This window comes from Grus americana, chromosome 3 (assembly GCF_028858705.1).
Source record: "Grus americana isolate bGruAme1 chromosome 3, bGruAme1.mat, whole genome shotgun sequence".
Lineage (NCBI taxonomy): Eukaryota > Metazoa > Chordata > Aves > Gruiformes > Gruidae > Grus > Grus americana.
In genome coordinates this window covers 115,942,316-115,958,295 of record NC_072854.1, presented here as the reverse complement: position 1 = coordinate 115,958,295, position 15,980 = coordinate 115,942,316, and the positions used below count along the sequence as shown (strand labels likewise).

At 65.5% G+C, this 15,980-nt stretch overlaps 4 protein-coding genes across 8 annotated transcripts; all 4 read right to left on the bottom strand.

Annotated features, from left to right (window-relative positions):
- Positions 1–1,249: 1,249 nt before the first annotated feature.
- On the bottom strand, positions 1,250–4,151 carry LOC129204605 (T-cell activation Rho GTPase-activating protein-like; the record flags this gene model as incomplete). Its single annotated transcript, XM_054820831.1, has 8 exons — positions 1,250–1,641; positions 1,728–1,819; positions 2,287–2,435; positions 2,743–2,860; positions 3,038–3,233; positions 3,401–3,510; positions 3,595–3,756; positions 3,951–4,151. Coding segments are annotated over 8 exons (1,344 nt in total), but the record flags the coding sequence as incomplete, so codon positions are not given.
- Positions 4,150–6,423, bottom strand: LOC129204604 (uncharacterized). The gene is made up of 6 exons (XM_054820829.1): positions 6,137–6,423; positions 5,353–5,703; positions 5,117–5,201; positions 4,952–5,005; positions 4,565–4,631; positions 4,150–4,483 (listed from the first exon to the last, which is right to left on the bottom strand). The coding sequence occupies exons 1-6, from the start codon at positions 6,421–6,423 to the stop codon at positions 4,167–4,169; spliced, it is 1,161 nt and encodes a 386-aa protein (XP_054676804.1). The 3' UTR covers positions 4,150–4,166.
- A 2,924-nt stretch (positions 6,424–9,347) lies between these two features.
- On the bottom strand, positions 9,348–12,250 carry LOC129204603 (T-cell activation Rho GTPase-activating protein-like; the record flags this gene model as incomplete). The annotated part of the gene is made up of 8 exons (XM_054820828.1): positions 9,348–9,739; positions 9,826–9,917; positions 10,386–10,534; positions 10,842–10,959; positions 11,137–11,332; positions 11,500–11,609; positions 11,694–11,855; positions 12,050–12,250. Coding segments are annotated over 8 exons (1,344 nt in total), but the record flags the coding sequence as incomplete, so codon positions are not given.
- Positions 12,249–14,389, bottom strand: LOC129205314 (uncharacterized). 5 transcript variants are annotated; one of them, XM_054822612.1, is made up of 7 exons: positions 14,236–14,389; positions 13,996–14,115; positions 13,629–13,802; positions 13,452–13,493; positions 13,051–13,300; positions 12,664–12,730; positions 12,249–12,582 (listed from the first exon to the last, which is right to left on the bottom strand). In XM_054822612.1, exons 1-7 carry the CDS (start codon positions 14,265–14,267, stop codon positions 12,266–12,268), a joined length of 1,002 nt encoding a protein of 333 aa, XP_054678587.1. In that variant the 5' UTR covers positions 14,268–14,389; the 3' UTR covers positions 12,249–12,265. The 5 variants fall into 5 exon arrangements, with proteins under 5 accessions (XP_054678587.1, XP_054678588.1, XP_054678586.1 ...); XM_054822613.1 differs by having other exon boundaries at positions 12,249–12,730; positions 13,051–13,104; positions 13,216–13,300; XM_054822615.1 differs by having other exon boundaries at positions 12,499–12,744; positions 13,051–13,104; positions 13,216–13,300.
- Between the last annotated feature and the right edge of the window lie 1,591 nt (positions 14,390–15,980).

Genomic DNA, 15,980 nt, shown 5'->3' with positions numbered 1-15,980 from the left:
CGGGCAAAACCGACTCAACTTGGAAAAAAAAGTCATCTCATTTATTATCAAGCAAAACAGAGTAGGGCAATGAGAAATAAAACCAAACCTTCAAACACCTCCTCCCACCCCTCCCTCCTTCCCGGGCTTAACTTTACTCCCGATTCCTCTCCCTCCTCCCCGGCCGCGGCAGAGGGGGACGGGGAATGGGGGTTGTGGTCAGTTCATCACACGGTGTCTCTGCCGCTCCTTCCTCCTCAGGGGGAGGACTCCTCACACTCTGCCCCTGCTCCAGCGTGGGGTCCCTCCCACGGCAGGCAGTCCTCCACCAACTTCTCCCACAGGAGTCCTTCCCACGGGCTGCAGTTCTTCACCAACTGCTCCAGCGTGGGGTCCCTCCCACGGGGTGCAGACCTTCCGGAAGAGACTGCTCCAGCGTGGGTCCCCCACGGGGTCACAAGTCCTGCCAGCAAACCTGCTCCGGCGTGGGCTCCTCTCTCCACGGGGCCACAGGTCCCGCCAGGAGCCTGCTCCAGCGCGGGCTTCCCACGGGGTCACAGCCTCCTGTGGGTGCCTCCACCTGCTCCGGCGTGGGGTCCTCCACGGGCTGCAGGTGGAATCTCTGCTCCCCATCATCCTTCCTCCGTGGGCTGCAGGGGGACAGCCTGCCTCACCATGGTCTTCTCCACGGGCTGCAGGGGAATCTCTGCTCCGGCGCCTGGAGCGCCTCCTCCCCCTCCTTCTGCACTGACCTTGGTGTCTGCAGAGTTTCTCACATCTCCTCACTCCTCTCTCCGGCTGCAAAAGCTCCCGCTAGGGGGTTTTTTCCCTTCTTAACTATGTTATCCCATAGGCGCTACCACCGTCGCTGATGGGCTCGGCCTTGGCCGGCGGCGGGTCCGTCTTAGAGCCGGCCGGCATTGGCTCTATCGGACACGGGGGAAGCTTCTAGCAGCTTCTCACAGAAGCCACCGCTGTAGGCCCCCCCCCCGCTGCCAAAACCTTGCCACGCAAACCCATTACAGTTTCCCTCCTAAAGCGCCTCCACTCGGCCCTGATGCCTGCTGCAAAGGGTGCTGGGACAAGGGACGATCCCAGACTCCTCCCTGACAATTCATCCCCAGACCACAGCTCCCCACTCCCGAATATCCCACGGCAGGAGGCACAGTCCGAAGAGACAAAAGATCATTTTATTTGTGGACATCAGCTGCGGGGGCCCAGGACTCACAGCGCTTCAGCCAGGGAAAATGAATCGGCACCTGCAACAACAGAGTCAGAAAGCTCCCATAAAGCCAGAAGGGCAGGACGAGGCAGGGCTTTGTTCCCCTCTCCTTGGGGCACACCCTTCACGAGGAACCGTTCGTGGCAAAGATGGGCGGCAGAGCCTGGTACACACCTGGGCCTCCTGGCCTCCTGCACCCTCCTGCCTCTTCTCTTTGGTCCAGCCCCAGAAACTTCTGCCCTCTTCTTCCTCCTCGTCTCTTCCACGTGGGCCTCCTGGCCTCCTGCACCCTCCTGCCTCTTCTCTTTGGTCCAGCCCCAGAAACTTCTGCCCTCTTCTTCCTCCTCGTCTCTTCCACGGGGCTTTCACTCTCCTCCCCCCAGGCCTGTTTCCTCTTTCGCTCTCTTCTTTTTCCCTCGGCCTGGGGAGAGCCTGCAAACCTTTCCATCCCACAGAGGTATCAGCGAGGGAAAGCCACCATCCGCTGGAGTCCGTTCCCATTCGAACCACAACCGGCTCAGTTTACCTTCTTTCCCTTGAAAGGCTCGCCAGTTCTTCGGGGCGCCCCGGGGAGTCTGCCGCGCTCTCGGGGGTGCTCGGAGGCAAAGCCGGAGGTGCCTACAACAGAAAAGTCGGAGGTAGCAGGTGGCAAGAGATGACCCGGAGCCGTAAGCAGCTCCCGGACAAATCGCTACCTCAGCTCTGCAGAGGAGAGCCCTTTGGCTGCTTTGCATCCGCCCCGGTCCGCACCGCGCCCCCCCCCCCACCCGCCCCCTCCAAAGAGACTCGATGAAGCTCTGATAGGAAGGAGGACCTGGGCAAAAGCCCTCGGAAGTCAGCGGCTGCTCCCCTCTGCCCTTCCGACGGTGTTTTGTGGGCATTTGGTTTGCTGGAGCACATGCCCAGTGCCTTTGAGAAACAAGCGTGCCAGTTTTCGTTACCACGGCCCATCCCGGGCGCCGGAGGAATCGCCCAAACCCGCAGCAGCTCTGCTGCCAGGCAGGGGCACAGCAGCCACTTGGCCTCTCCAGAAACTCCCCTCCCACACCAGAGACGCTGTCACGGGCTTTGGGGACCTGACCTACCTCTCCCGCGTCAGACCCCACCACCGTATCTCCCCCGGCTTCTCGGAGGACACCGAGCTCTAGAGAGGCGGGCGTGCGCGGCGAGGCATCTGCCTGACGCTCGGGCTCTGCTCTGACCGCAGGGACGCTTTGCTCTGCCAAACGCGGGCCTCGAAAGAAAAAGCACGTGCAGCACGGTGAGGGACTTCTGGGAAGGAGAAACCAGCTCCGGCCAAAGCCCGCCGAAGCCCTACGCCACTGCTGGGCTCAGCCCTCGGCTGCCCTGTCTGCCCGCTTCGGCTCACCTTGCCGAGCAAAACAAAGCGCTCGTGCCCCGAGAGGCAGCGGCCCAAGAGAGGCCAGGGGACAAGCGGGGCTCCGAGGGCGACGCTCGCTGCCCAGCCCCGCCAGGAACGACGCCGAGGGTTCTGGCGTCCCGAGCCCCAGGCTGTGACAAGCCTCGGTCCCTCCGCTTACCTCGGGAGCTCTGCCTGGGGGCTGGCGACTCCTCGGCTGCTGGACAGCAAAGCTCAGCGGTCTCCTCCCCAAAGAGTTCCCTGCAGTTCTCCACCAGGAACTCCACCAGCACCTTCACCTGCACACATCAAAGCCTTGCTCTCAAGCCAGCTGCCGGAAAACGGGGCCGAGCAAGCGGCCTTTCCCACTCCCGACCCTCGCTCCAGGCAGGAGGCAGCCGGAGACCTCTGAGCAGCCAAGCTCGGAGGATGGGACGGGCCGGGAAGGCCGCAGCCAGCAGGGCCAGACAGCGTACCTTCTCGGTCGCCTCCAGCATGGCCTCCAGCGGGAGCAGGTCCTCGTGCGGTGGGCTCAGCAGGCTTGGCCCCATGCAGATGGCCAGGTTGCTGGAGCTCATCCTGCTGGTGCCCGCGCTGCGGGCGATGCGCCGGAGGAGGGAGAGCAGCCGCTTCAGGAGGAGGACGTTGGCCGCGGGCAGCTTCTCGGCCACCCTGAGGGAACAGGAACGCAAGGTTCATGGAGCAGATGCTGCCCACAGCCATCCCCCAGGCTCGCCCGAGGCAGGTGGGAGGCGGCGGCTGTGTCGCGCAGCTCTCCAGGTGCTCTCGGCCAGCGCTCAGGGCTCCTGCTCAACAGGCAGGCTGCTGCCCACGCTTACGCTTTCAGCTCTGCCATCTTCTCCTCCTTGCTGGTCCTCCGCATGGCGGCCATCCAGTCCTCGTAGAGGTCGTTGACGAGGAGCTTGGAGGGGATGCTTCGCAGGAAGTCCTGCAAGGCCCGGGCCTCCAGCTGAGCCTTTGGACACTCCAGGCCAGCCAGGAGCTCCTCCGGCGGCAGCTCCCAAGCGCTCACCTTCAAGAGGATAGCCAGCAGCAGCGCCGGCTGCCTTCCCAGCTCCACCTCTGCACCGCGGTCCAGGGCCTCCCGCAGCTCCCGAAGCGCTGTCACGCTGGCAGCTTGCCGGAATATCCCCTCCGTCGATGGCCCTTCCTGCTGCAGGACAGCCAGCAGCTCCTGCAGGAGAGGCAGGAGGACGCTTGCTTGCCTGCGGAGCTGCCTTCCAACAGCGCCGGCCAGAGCGCTGCCCCAGACCTGGCTCCTTGCTGGGGCTGAAGTGCCCAGGCCCTCCTCCCCGCAGCTCCCGGGGACACCCACAGCCTCTACGGAGCACCTGGAGGGCTGGGGACCCCCTGTCCAGGCTGCCTTACCTGGATGGGCCGGGGCAGCGTGCCCTCCTCCCCGCAGACGGCTGCCAGGGGCTGGCCAAAGAGCGCCCTGCTGCAGCCGCAGCCCGCCTGCCCTGGCGCCTGGGCAGCGGCCGGGCTGCGCCGCAGAGCAAAGGGCCAGGGCAGCCGTGTCCTCCTCCTGTTCCTGCTGCTGCAGCTGCTCCCTCCTGCTGCAAAGGAAAAGAGAGCACGAGCCCCTCAATGGAGACCGCCAGGCCAGCGCTCCCGGAGCCTGCCCTGCCCTGCCCTGCCCTGCAGCGCAGCGCTGAGCGGTGCGGCAGGGGGGGCAGGGAGCCAGCGGCCGGAACCGCGGCTCTGGCTCGCTCGGAGGCTCCCGAGAGCCGGCGTGCCACCGGGACAGCCCGGCCCAGCCCTCGCCCTGCCAAGCCCCGGGGCAGCAGCAGCAGCAGCAGCAGCAGCAGAGGCTCCCTGTCCCCGCAGAACCACATCCAGCGGCCGCTGCCCAGCGGGTGTCCTTGCTCCTCCCGCCGACGTCCTCCCTCGGGCTACCGCACCTGCATGGCGACACTCAAGGGACAAGTGAGCACAGCTCAGCCGGTCGGTTGCAGGAGCTGGCCTTGCTTTCCAATACTCACCTGCTGAGCGGCAGCGTGCCCCCGCGTCGCCGGACGGGACCGGCGCGAGCCCTTGCTTGCGATCGGCCTGCAAGAAGCAGGCTGTGCTTAGAGGGCAGCCCCACAGCAGAAAGGGCCACCAGCCAGCTGCCCCCCGGCACCGGCAGCCCGCGCGCGGCAGAGCCGGGACCCTCCGCTCTCCCGGGCTCTCTGCCCCGCGCGGCGGGTTTCCTCCCAGCGCCAACAGCCGGGACGTGCCGGCGTTCCTGGGGGCTCCCCAAGCCTCTCCGCTCCCTGAGTGGCACCGCGGCACCCTCCCTCCCTCCAGCCCTCTGTCCCGCACGAGCTCGCTCCGCTCGCCGCACACGGCGGCACAGCCAGAGGTGGCCAAAAGGCCGCCGCTCTCACCTTGGCCTGGCCCTCCAGCAGCCTCTCCAGGCTCCTGGCGCTGAATGTCCTCCCCTGGCCAAGCGAGAAAGAGGGCGAGGAGCTGAGCAGCCGTGCCTCTGCTGCTCGGCAGCTGCAGGACCAGCGCTCGCTCGGGGACAGAGCCCAGGCCAGAGAGACACTCACGGCACGGCGGCGCCTCAGCTCCTTCTCCAGGACTTGGAGCGATGGGAGACGGGTCACCCGCACTTTCGCGGCTCCTTCGGGTGCCCTGTGCCACAAGAAGGGACAGGGAGAGGGCCGGCTGAGCCCCAAGACACCTCTTCTCTCTTGTCGGGGGGTGCCGCGGGGGCACCTCTCCCCAGCTGGGGAGCTGTCTTCCCCCGTCGGGCTGCGCCCGGAGCATCCCTCCCCCGGCTCACCCCAGCAGTGTGCCCAGCCACAGCTCCTTCAGTGCCCGGGAGCTGCAGACAGAGAGGAGGAGAAAGAGCGTCAGGCCCCGCTGCCCCCCAGCCCGTGGGCAGAGGCGGGCGCCGGCACAGCCCTGCCCCATGGGCAAGGAGACGGGGCAGGACGAAGCCCCGTGGAGCACAACTCGCCCGAAAGTGGCAATGCAGGAGCCGCTGGGCCAGACGAAGACGAGGGAGCTCCTGTCCACGCCGCTGCCTTCCTGCTCCTCCTCTTCTTCCTCCCCCGCCGCCTCCTTCCTGCCGCTCAGCACCCACAGCTGCTCCAGGGCCAGGCGCAGCTGTGGGCGCAGGCTGGTGCCACCTCTGCGGAGAGCAGGGGAAGGCGGGGAGCTGCATGGAGGTGGCCTCCTCGGGCTCCCCCACCTGCCCTTGGCACGGACGTGGATCGATGCGTCCAGCACCAAGGTCCCGGGGCCTGGGGCTGGTGCCCGGGTGTCCCCGCAATGGTGCCGGGGTCAGGCATGGGGCAAAGGCAGCGGGGCGCTGAGGCTCTTACTGCAACTTGGCCACCACCAGCTCGTCTTGGAGGAGGAGAAGGCGCCTCGCGCTCCTCTCGCGGCCCCGGCTCAGCTGCACGTCCGCGCTCAGCACCGCCTCGGCCTCGCTGAGAGCCTCCCTGCGGAGCAGCGAGCGGCGGGCATGAGAAAGGCTGCTGCTGCTGCTGCTGCTGCTGCTGCTGCTGCTGCTGCGGGGCCCGGCCGTGCCCGCGTGTCCCCAAGCCGCCCGGGGAGCCTACCTGGAGCCGCAGCAGCAGTTGGCCTGGCCCATCGCGCCCGGGACAGGAGGCCCCTCGCCGGGCACCAAGGACTCGCGCCAGCCGGCGATGGCGAGGATGGGAAGCGGGCCGCCGGTGCCGGTGCTAGTGGCTGCTCGGCCAGATCCTGCCTCCTCGCAGCCAGCACAGCTCCGTGCTGCTGTCTCTGCGGGCTGTTGGCTCCAACTGACCAACGCTGGGAGCCCAACGGAAAGTGGGAGGGGCACTGGGGGGGGCACTGGGCTGAGGGTTCTCTCCAGGATGGCCATGGCTGCCTTGCACTGGGGAGCCCAGAGCAGGGCACAGCCCGGGGCGAGGACCACCTGCCTCCACCTGCTGGCACTGCCCCTTGCCTCGCGGCTCACCGCTCCTCCCTGGCCTCCGACTCGACTTGGTGCCACCGGCCACCACCCCCTGGGGCCGGCCGCTCGGCCGCTTTCCCGGCCACTGCGCTGCTCCTCAGCCCATGGGCTCTTTGCTTTCTTCCAGTCCTCAGGCGCATCTCCCTTGTGGAGGGGCCTCGCAAGGCCACCTGCCAGCCCCCTCGGCACTTGAGGGCGCACCCCGTGGGGGCCCGACAGGGACGTCTTCTGCCTCCCCGCTTTGCTCAAGTCTTCTCTAATCTCATCCTCTGACACCTCATCCTGCCGGAGCCTCTTGCACGGAGGGCACCTCTTCTTTGCTCCAGCCTTCCCCCCGCCGGGCAGGTCTCCAGGGCCTGGGATGTCTGAAGGCTGGTCTCGCTAGGACCGTTCATGCCCCAGGACGATTGGCAGAACCTAGACCAGCCTGAAGTGCTGCCGCCGTAGCCCAGCGAAGGCCAGCAGAGTTTAAAGAGGGAGCAGCAGAAGTCCTGAAATGCAACCGTTGGATGAGCTGCATCAGGACATTTCTTCCCAGGAGCTGCTACGGGGCTGTGCTTTGCATCTGTGCTGCAAACAGCCTTGAGAACCCAAGGGGTGCGTTGGCTACTGCTGAGCAGCTTTCTGTAGAGCTGCTCAAACCAGTAAATAGCACCCACCCTGTCCAGCAGACCGTGCCAAGCAACAGGAGGAAGCTGCTTCTGGACTGCGCAGCGTCGTGGTCTGTTTGGATCTCTCACATTGGTAGGACAACGTACTCCATAAATTCAACTCTAGTCTATGAGTTCATAAAACACACAAAGAAGAATGGCAACCAAGGGCTACATCCACTTTGTCCAGACCAGTCTGACGTGTGGATTCACTCCTTCGCCAATTCATTCATTAGGTTTCAAAGTTACAAGTTCTCTAAGTCACAGCTGTAATTTGTAACTCATAACTTGCAACACGTGCGCTTACAAGCAAAAGGGCTGCCGAGCCGACGGTGATAACGCTTCCAAACACAGAATGGTGCGGGCGTCCCCTGCATCACACGGGCATGCACCGAAGCCTCGGCAGCCCGGCTGCTGCTGGAGCCGCTTCCAAAGCTTTTTGGGTGAGCTGAGGCATTTAGAGCGCCCGGCGTGGCAGTTAATCTCTGCCCTTGCCGTGAGCGAAGCGGGTCTGAGGAAACTGCCCGACAATCAGCGCGCAAGGAGGATGGCTGCAGGGGACGGCGGCTGCGTAGGGACCTCGAGCCCTTCCTGGCCATCGTGCCCTGCCTACGTCCTGCCCTTGCGCTCCCCTCCCGGCGCTCCTCCCGGGAGATACTCAAAGCTCCAGAGGACAAGGTCCTGGGCAAGCTGCTCTAGGGGAGCCTGCCTGAGCAGATGTTGGACCCAAGGACCTCCACAGGTCCTTTCCAACGTCCACCCTCCCCTCTGGGACTCTCTGCTTGGGGTTCTGGGGTGGGTTTCTTTTGCGGCCGACCCACCAAAGCTGCTCGATCGCTCCCCTCCTCAACCGGACAGGGCAGAGAAAATGTAGCGAGAGGCTCGTGGGTGGAGATGAGGACAGGGAGAGATCAGTCGCTAATTACCGTCACGGGCAAAACCGACTCAACTTGGAAAAAAAAGTCATCTCATTTATTATCAAGCAAAACAGAGTAGGGCAATGAGAAATAAAACCAAACCTTCAAACACCTCCTCCCACCCCTCCCTCCTTCCCGGGCTTAACTTTACTCCCGATTCCTCTCCCTCCTCCCCGGCCGCGGCAGAGGGGGACGGGGAATGGGGGTTGTGGTCAGTTCATCACACGGTGTCTCTGCCGCTCCTTCCTCCTCAGGGGGAGGACTCCTCACACTCTGCCCCTGCTCCAGCGTGGGGTCCCTCCCACGGCAGGCAGTCCTCCACCAACTTCTCCCACAGGAGTCCTTCCCACGGGCTGCAGTTCTTCACCAACTGCTCCAGCGTGGGGTCCCTCCCACGGGGTGCAGACCTTCCGGAAGAGACTGCTCCAGCGTGGGTCCCCCACGGGGTCACAAGTCCTGCCAGCAAACCTGCTCCGGCGTGGGCTCCTCTCTCCACGGGGCCACAGGTCCCGCCAGGAGCCTGCTCCAGCGCGGGCTTCCCACGGGGTCACAGCCTCCTGTGGGTGCCTCCACCTGCTCCGGCGTGGGGTCCTCCACGGGCTGCAGGTGGAATCTCTGCTCCCCATCATCCTTCCTCCGTGGGCTGCAGGGGGACAGCCTGCCTCACCATGGTCTTCTCCACGGGCTGCAGGGGAATCTCTGCTCCGGCGCCTGGAGCGCCTCCTCCCCCTCCTTCTGCACTGACCTTGGTGTCTGCAGAGTTTCTCACATCTCCTCACTCCTCTCTCCGGCTGCAAAAGCTCCCGCTAGGGGGTTTTTTCCCTTCTTAACTATGTTATCCCATAGGCGCTACCACCGTCGCTGATGGGCTCGGCCTTGGCCGGCGGCGGGTCCGTCTTAGAGCCGGCCGGCATTGGCTCTATCGGACACGGGGGAAGCTTCTAGCAGCTTCTCACAGAAGCCACCGCTGTAGGCCCCCCCCCCCGCTGCCAAAACCTTGCCACGCAAACCCATTACAGTTTCCCTCCTAAAGCGCCTCCACTCGGCCCTGATGCCTGCTGCAAAGGGTGCTGGGACAAGGGACGATCCCAGACTCCTCCCTGACAATTCATCCCCAGACCACAGCTCCCCACTCCCGAATATCCCACGGCAGGAGGCACAGTCCGAAGAGACAAAAGATCATTTTATTTGTGGACAACAGCTGCGGGGGCCCAGGACTCACAGCGCTTCAGCCAGGGAAAATGAATCGGCACCTGCAACAACAGAGTCAGAAAGCTCCCATAAAGCCAGAAGGGCAGGACGAGGCAGGGCTTTGTTCCCCTCTCCTTGGGGCACACCCTTCACGAGGAACCGTTCGTGGCAAAGATGGGCGGCAGAGCCTGGTACACACCTGGGCCTCCTGGCCTCCTGCACCCTCCTGCCTCTTCTCTTTGGTCCAGCCCCAGAAACTTCTGCCCTCTTCTTCCTCCTCGTCTCTTCCACGTGGGCCTCCTGGCCTCCTGCACCCTCCTGCCTCTTCTCTTTGGTCCAGCCCCAGAAACTTCTGCCCTCTTCTTCCTCCTCGTCTCTTCCACGGGGCTTTCACTCTCCTCCCCCCAGGCCTGTTTCCTCTTTCGCTCTCTTCTTTTTCCCTCGGCCTGGGGAGAGCCTGCAAACCTTTCCATCCCACAGAGGTATCAGCGAGGGAAAGCCACCATCCGCTGGAGTCCGTTCCCATTCGAACCACAACCGGCTCAGTTTACCTTCTTTCCCTTGAAAGGCTCGCCAGTTCTTCGGGGCGCCCCGGGGAGTCTGCCGCGCTCTCGGGGGTGCTCGGAGGCAAAGCCGGAGGTGCCTACAACAGAAAAGTCGGAGGTAGCAGGTGGCAAGAGATGACCCGGAGCCGTAAGCAGCTCCCGGACAAATTGCTACCTCAGCTCTGCAGAGGAGAGCCCTTTGGCTGCTTTGCATCCGCCACGGTCCGCACAGCGCCCCCCCCCCCCACCCGCCCCCTCCAAAGAGACTCGATGAAGCTCTGATAGGAAGGAGGACCTGGGCAAAAGCCCTCGGAAGTCAGCGGCTGCTCCCCTCTGCCCTTCCGACGGTGTTTTGTGGGCATTTGGTTTGCTGGAGCACATGCCCAGTGCCTTTGAGAAACAAGCGTGCCAGTTTTCGTTACCACGGCCCATCCCGGGCGCCGGAGGAATCGCCCAAACCCGCAGCAGCTCTGCTGCCAGGCAGGGGCACAGCAGCCACTTGGCCTCTCCAGAAACTCCCCTCCCACACCAGAGACGCTGTCACGGGCTTTGGGGACCTGACCTACCTCTCCCGCGTCAGACCCCACCACCGTATCTCCCCCGGCTTCTCGGAGGACACCGAGCTCTAGAGAGGCGGGCGTGCGCGGCGAGGCATCTGCCTGACGCTCGGGCTCTGCTCTGACCGCAGGGACGCTTTGCTCTGCCAAACGCGGGCCTCGAAAGAAAAAGCACGTGCAGCACGGTGAGGGACTTCTGGGAAGGAGAAACCAGCTCCGGCCAAAGCCCGCCGAAGCCCTACGCCACTGCTGGGCTCAGCCCTCGGCTGCCCTGTCTGCCCGCTTCGGCTCACCTTGCCGAGCAAAACAAAGCGCTCGTGCCCCGAGAGGCAGCGGCCCAAGAGAGGCCAGGGGACAAGCGGGGCTCCGAGGGCGACGCTCGCTGCCCAGCCCCGCCAGGAACGACGCCGAGGGTTCTGGCGTCCCGAGCCCCAGGCTGTGACAAGCCTCGGTCCCTCCGCTTACCTCGGGAGCTCTGCCTGGGGGCTGGCGACTCCTCGGCTGCTGGACAGCAAAGCTCAGCGGTCTCCTCCCCAAAGAGTTCCCTGCAGTTCTCCACCAGGAACTCCACCAGCACCTTCACCTGCACACATCAAAGCCTTGCTCTCAAGCCAGCTGCCGGAAAACGGGGCCGAGCAAGCGGCCTTTCCCACTCCCGACCCTCGCTCCAGGCAGGAGGCAGCCGGAGACCTCTGAGCAGCCAAGCTCGGAGGATGGGACGGGCCGGGAAGGCCGCAGCCAGCAGGGCCAGACAGCGTACCTTCTCGGTCGCCTCCAGCATGGCCTCCAGCGGGAGCAGGTCCTCGTGCGGTGGGCTCAGCAGGCTTGGCCCCATGCAGATGGCCAGGTTGCTGGAGCTCATCCTGCTGGTGCCCGCGCTGCGGGCGATGCGCCGGAGGAGGGAGAGCAGCCGCTTCAGGAGGAGGACGTTGGCCGCGGGCAGCTTCTCGGCCACCCTGAGGGAACAGGAACGCAAGGTTCATGGAGCAGATGCTGCCCACAGCCATCCCCCAGGCTCGCCCGAGGCAGGTGGGAGGCGGCGGCTGTGTCGCGCAGCTCTCCAGGTGCTCTCGGCCAGCGCTCAGGGCTCCTGCTCAACAGGCAGGCTGCTGCCCACGCTTACGCTTTCAGCTCTGCCATCTTCTCCTCCTTGCTGGTCCTCCGCATGGCGGCCATCCAGTCCTCGTAGAGGTCGTTGACGAGGAGCTTGGAGGGGATGCTTCGCAGGAAGTCCTGCAAGGCCCGGGCCTCCAGCTGAGCCTTTGGACACTCCAGGCCAGCCAGGAGCTCCTCCGGCGGCAGCTCCCAAGCGCTCACCTTCAAGAGGATAGCCAGCAGCAGCGCCGGCTGCCTTCCCAGCTCCACCTCTGCACCGCGGTCCAGGGCCTCCCGCAGCTCCCGAAGCGCTGTCACGCTGGCAGCTTGCCGGAATATCCCCTCCGTCGATGGCCCTTCCTGCTGCAGGACAGCCAGCAGCTCCTGCAGGAGAGGCAGGAGGACGCTTGCTTGCCTGCGGAGCTGCCTTCCAACAGCGCCGGCCAGAGCGCTGCCCCAGACCTGGCTCCTTGCTGGGGCTGAAGTGCCCAGGCCCTCCTCCCCGCAGCTCCCGGGGACACCCACAGCCTCTACGGAGCACCTGGAGGGCTGGGGACCCCCTGTCCAGGCTGCCTTACCTGGATGGGCCGGGGCAGCGTGCCCTCCTCCCCGCAGACGGCTGCCAGGGGCTGGCCAAAGAGCGCCCTGCTGCAGCCGCAGCCCGCCTGCCCTGGCGCCTGGGCAGCGGCCGGGCTGCGCCGCAGAGCAAAGGGCCAGGGCAGCCGTGTCCTCCTCCTGTTCCTGCTGCTGCAGCTGCTCCCTCCTGCTGCAAAGGAAAAGAGAGCACGAGCCCCTCAATGGAGACCGCCAGGCCAGCGCTCCCGGAGCCTGCCCTGCCCTGCCCTGCCCTGCAGCGCAGCGCTGAGCGGTGCGGCAGGGGGGGCAGGGAGCCAGCGGCCGGAACCGCGGCTCTGGCTCGCTCGGAGGCTCCCGAGAGCCGGCGTGCCACCGGGACAGCCCGGCCCAGCCCTCGCCCTGCCAAGCCCCGGGGCAGCAGCAGCAGCAGCAGCAGCAGCAGAGGCTCCCTGTCCCCGCAGAACCACATCCAGCGGCCGCTGCCCAGCGGGTGTCCTTGCTCCTCCCGCCGACGTCCTCCCTCGGGCTACCGCACCTGCATGGCGACACTCAAGGGACAAGTGAGCACAGCTCAGCCGGTCGGTTGCAGGAGCTGGCCTTGCTTTCCAATACTCACCTGCTGAGCGGCAGCGTGCCCCCGCGTCGCCGGACGGGACCGGCGCGAGCCCTTGCTTGCGATCGGCCTGCAAGAAGCAGGCTGTGCTTAGAGGGCAGCCCCACAGCAGAAAGGGCCACCAGCCAGCTGCCCCCCGGCACCGGCAGCCCGCGCGCGGCAGAGCCGGGACCCTCCGCTCTCCCGGGCTCTCTGCCCCGCGCGGCGGGTTTCCTCCCAGCGCCAACAGCCGGGACGTGCCGGCGTTCCTGGGGGCTCCCCAAGCCTCTCCGCTCCCTGAGTGGCACCGCGGCACCCTCCCTCCCTCCAGCCCTCTGTCCCGCACGAGCTCGCTCCGCTCGCCGCACACGGCGGCACAGCCAGAGGTGGCCAAAAGGCCGCCGCTCTCACCTTGGCCTGGCCCTCCAGCAGCCTCTCCAGGCTCCTGGCGCTGAATGTCCTCCCCTGGCCAAGCGAGAAAGAGGGCGAGGAGCTGAGCAGCCGTGCCTCTGCTGCTCGGCAGCTGCAGGACCAGCGCTCGCTCGGGGACAGAGCCCAGGCCAGAGAGACACTCACGGCACGGCGGCGCCTCAGCTCCTTCTCCAGGACTTGGAGCGATGGGAGACGGGTCACCCGCACTTTCGCGGCTCCTTCGGGTGCCCTGTGCCACAAGAAGGGACAGGGAGAGGGCCGGCTGAGCCCCAAGACACCTCTTCTCTCTTGTCGGGGGGTGCCGCGGGGGCACCTCTCCCCAGCTGGGGAGCTGTCTTCCCCCGTCGGGCTGCGCCCGGAGCATCCCTCCCCCGGCTCACCCCAGCAGTGTGCCCAGCCACAGCTCCTTCAGTGCCCGGGAGCTGCAGACAGAGAGGAGGAGAAAGAGCGTCAGGCCCCGCTGCCCCCCAGCCCGTGGGCAGAGGCGGGCGCCGGCACAGCCCTGCCCCATGGGCAAGGAGACGGGGCAGGACGAAGCCCCGTGGAGCACAACTCGCCCGAAAGTGGCAATGCAGGAGCCGCTGGGCCAGACGAAGACGAGGGAGCTCCTGTCCACGCCGCTGCCTTCCTGCTCCTCCTCTTCTTCCTCCCCCGCCGCCTCCTTCCTGCCGCTCAGCACCCACAGCTGCTCCAGGGCCAGGCGCAGCTGTGGGCGCAGGCTGGTGCCACCTCTGCGGAGAGCAGGGGAAGGCGGGGAGCTGCATGGAGGTGGCCTCCTCGGGCTCCCCCACCTGCCCTTGGCACGGACGTGGATCGATGCGTCCAGCACCAAGGTCCCGGGGCCTGGGGCTGGTGCCCGGGTGTCCCCGCAATGGTGCCGGGGTCAGGCATGGGGCAAAGGCAGCGGGGCGCTGAGGCTCTTACTGCAACTTGGCCACCACCAGCTCCTCTTGGAGGAGGAGAAGGCGCCTCGCGCTCCTCTCGCGGCCCCGGCTCAGCTGCACGTCCGCGCTCAGCACCGCCTCGGCCTCGCTGAGAGCCTCCCTGCGGAGCAGCGAGCGGCGGGCATGAGAAAGGCTGCTGCTGCTGCTGCTGCTGCTGCTGCTGCTGCTGCTGCGGGGCCCGGCCGTGCCCGCGTGTCCCCAAGCCGCCCGGGGAGCCTACCTGGAGCCGCAGCAGCAGTTGGCCTGGCCCATCGCGCCCGGGACAGGAGGCCCCTCGCCGGGCACCAAGGACTCGCGCCAGCCGGCGATGGCGAGGATGGGAAGCGGGCCGCCGGTGCCGGTGCTAGTGGCTGCTCGGCCAGATCCTGCCTCCTCGCAGCCAGCACAGCTCCGTGCTGCTGTCTCTGCGGGCTGTTGGCTCCAACTGACCAACGCTGGGAGCCCAACGGAAAGTGGGAGGGGCACTGGGGGGGCACTGGGCTGAGGGTTCTCTCCAGGATGGCCATGGCTGCCTTGCACTGGGGAGCCCAGAGCAGGGCACAGCCCGGGGCGAGGACCACCTGCCTCCACCTGCTGGCACTGCCCCTTGCCTCGCGGCTCACCGCTCCTCCCTGGCCTCCGACTCGACTTGGTGCCACCGGCCACCACCCCCTGGGGCCGGCCGCTCGGCCGCTTTCCCGGCCACTGCGCTGCTCCTCAGCCCATGGGCTCTTTGCTTTCTTCCAGTCCTCAGGCGCATCTCCCTTGTGGAGGGGCCTCGCAAGGCCACCTGCCAGCCCCCTCGGCACTTGAGGGTGCACCCCGTGGGGGCCCGACAGGGACGTCTTCTGCCTCCCCGCTTTGCTCAAGTCTTCTCTAATCTCATCCTCTGACACCTCATCCTGCCGGAGCCTCTTGCACGGAGGGCACCTCTTCTTTGCTCCAGCCTTCCCCCCGCCGGGCAGGTCTCCAGGGCCTGGGATGTCTGAAGGCTGGTCTCGCTAGGACCGTTCATGCCCCAGGACGATCGGCAGAACCTAGACCAGCCTGAAGTGCTGCCGCCGTAGCCCAGCGAAGGCCAGCAGAGTTTAAAGAGGGAGCAGCAGAAGTCCTGAAATGCAACCGTTGGATGAGCTGCATCAGGACATTTCTTCCCAGGAGCTGCTACGGGGCTGTGCTTTGCATCTGTGCTGCAAACAGCCTTGAGAACCCAAGGGGTGCGTTGGCTACTGCTGAGCAGCTTTCTGTAGAGCTGCTCAAACCAGTAAATAGCACCCACCCTGTCCAGCAGACCGTGCCAAGCAACAGGAGGAAGCTGCTTCTGGACTGCGCAGCGTCGTGGTCTGTTTGGATCTCTCACATTGGTAGGACAACGTACTCCATAAATTCAACTCTAGTCTATGAGTTCATAAAACACACAAAGAAGAATGGCAACCAAGGGCTACATCCACTTTGTCCAGACCAGTCTGACGTGTGGATTCACTCCTTCGCCAATTCATTCATTAGGTTTCAAAGTTACAAGTTCTCTAAGTCACAGCTGTAATTTGTAACTCATAACTTGCAACACGTGCGCTTACAAGCAAAAGGGCTGCCGAGCCGACGGTGATAACGCTTCCAAACACAGAATGGTGCGGGCGTCCCCTGCATCACACGGGCATGCACCGAAGCCTCGGCAGCCCGGCTGCTGCTGGAGCCGCTTCCAAAGCTTTTTGGGTGAGCTGAGGCATTTAGAGCGCCCGGCGTGGCAGTTAATCTCTGCCCTTGCCGTGAGCGAAGCGGGTCTGAGGAAACTGCCCGACAATCAGCGCGCAAGGAGGATGGCTGCAGGGGACGGCGGCTGCGTAGGGACCTCGAGCCCTTCCTGGCCATCGTGCCCTGCCTACGTCCTGCCCTTGCGCTCCCCTCCCGGCGCTCCTCCCGGGAGATACTCAAAGCTCCAGAGGACGAGGTCCTGGGCAAGCTGCTCTAGGGGAGCCTGCCTGAGCA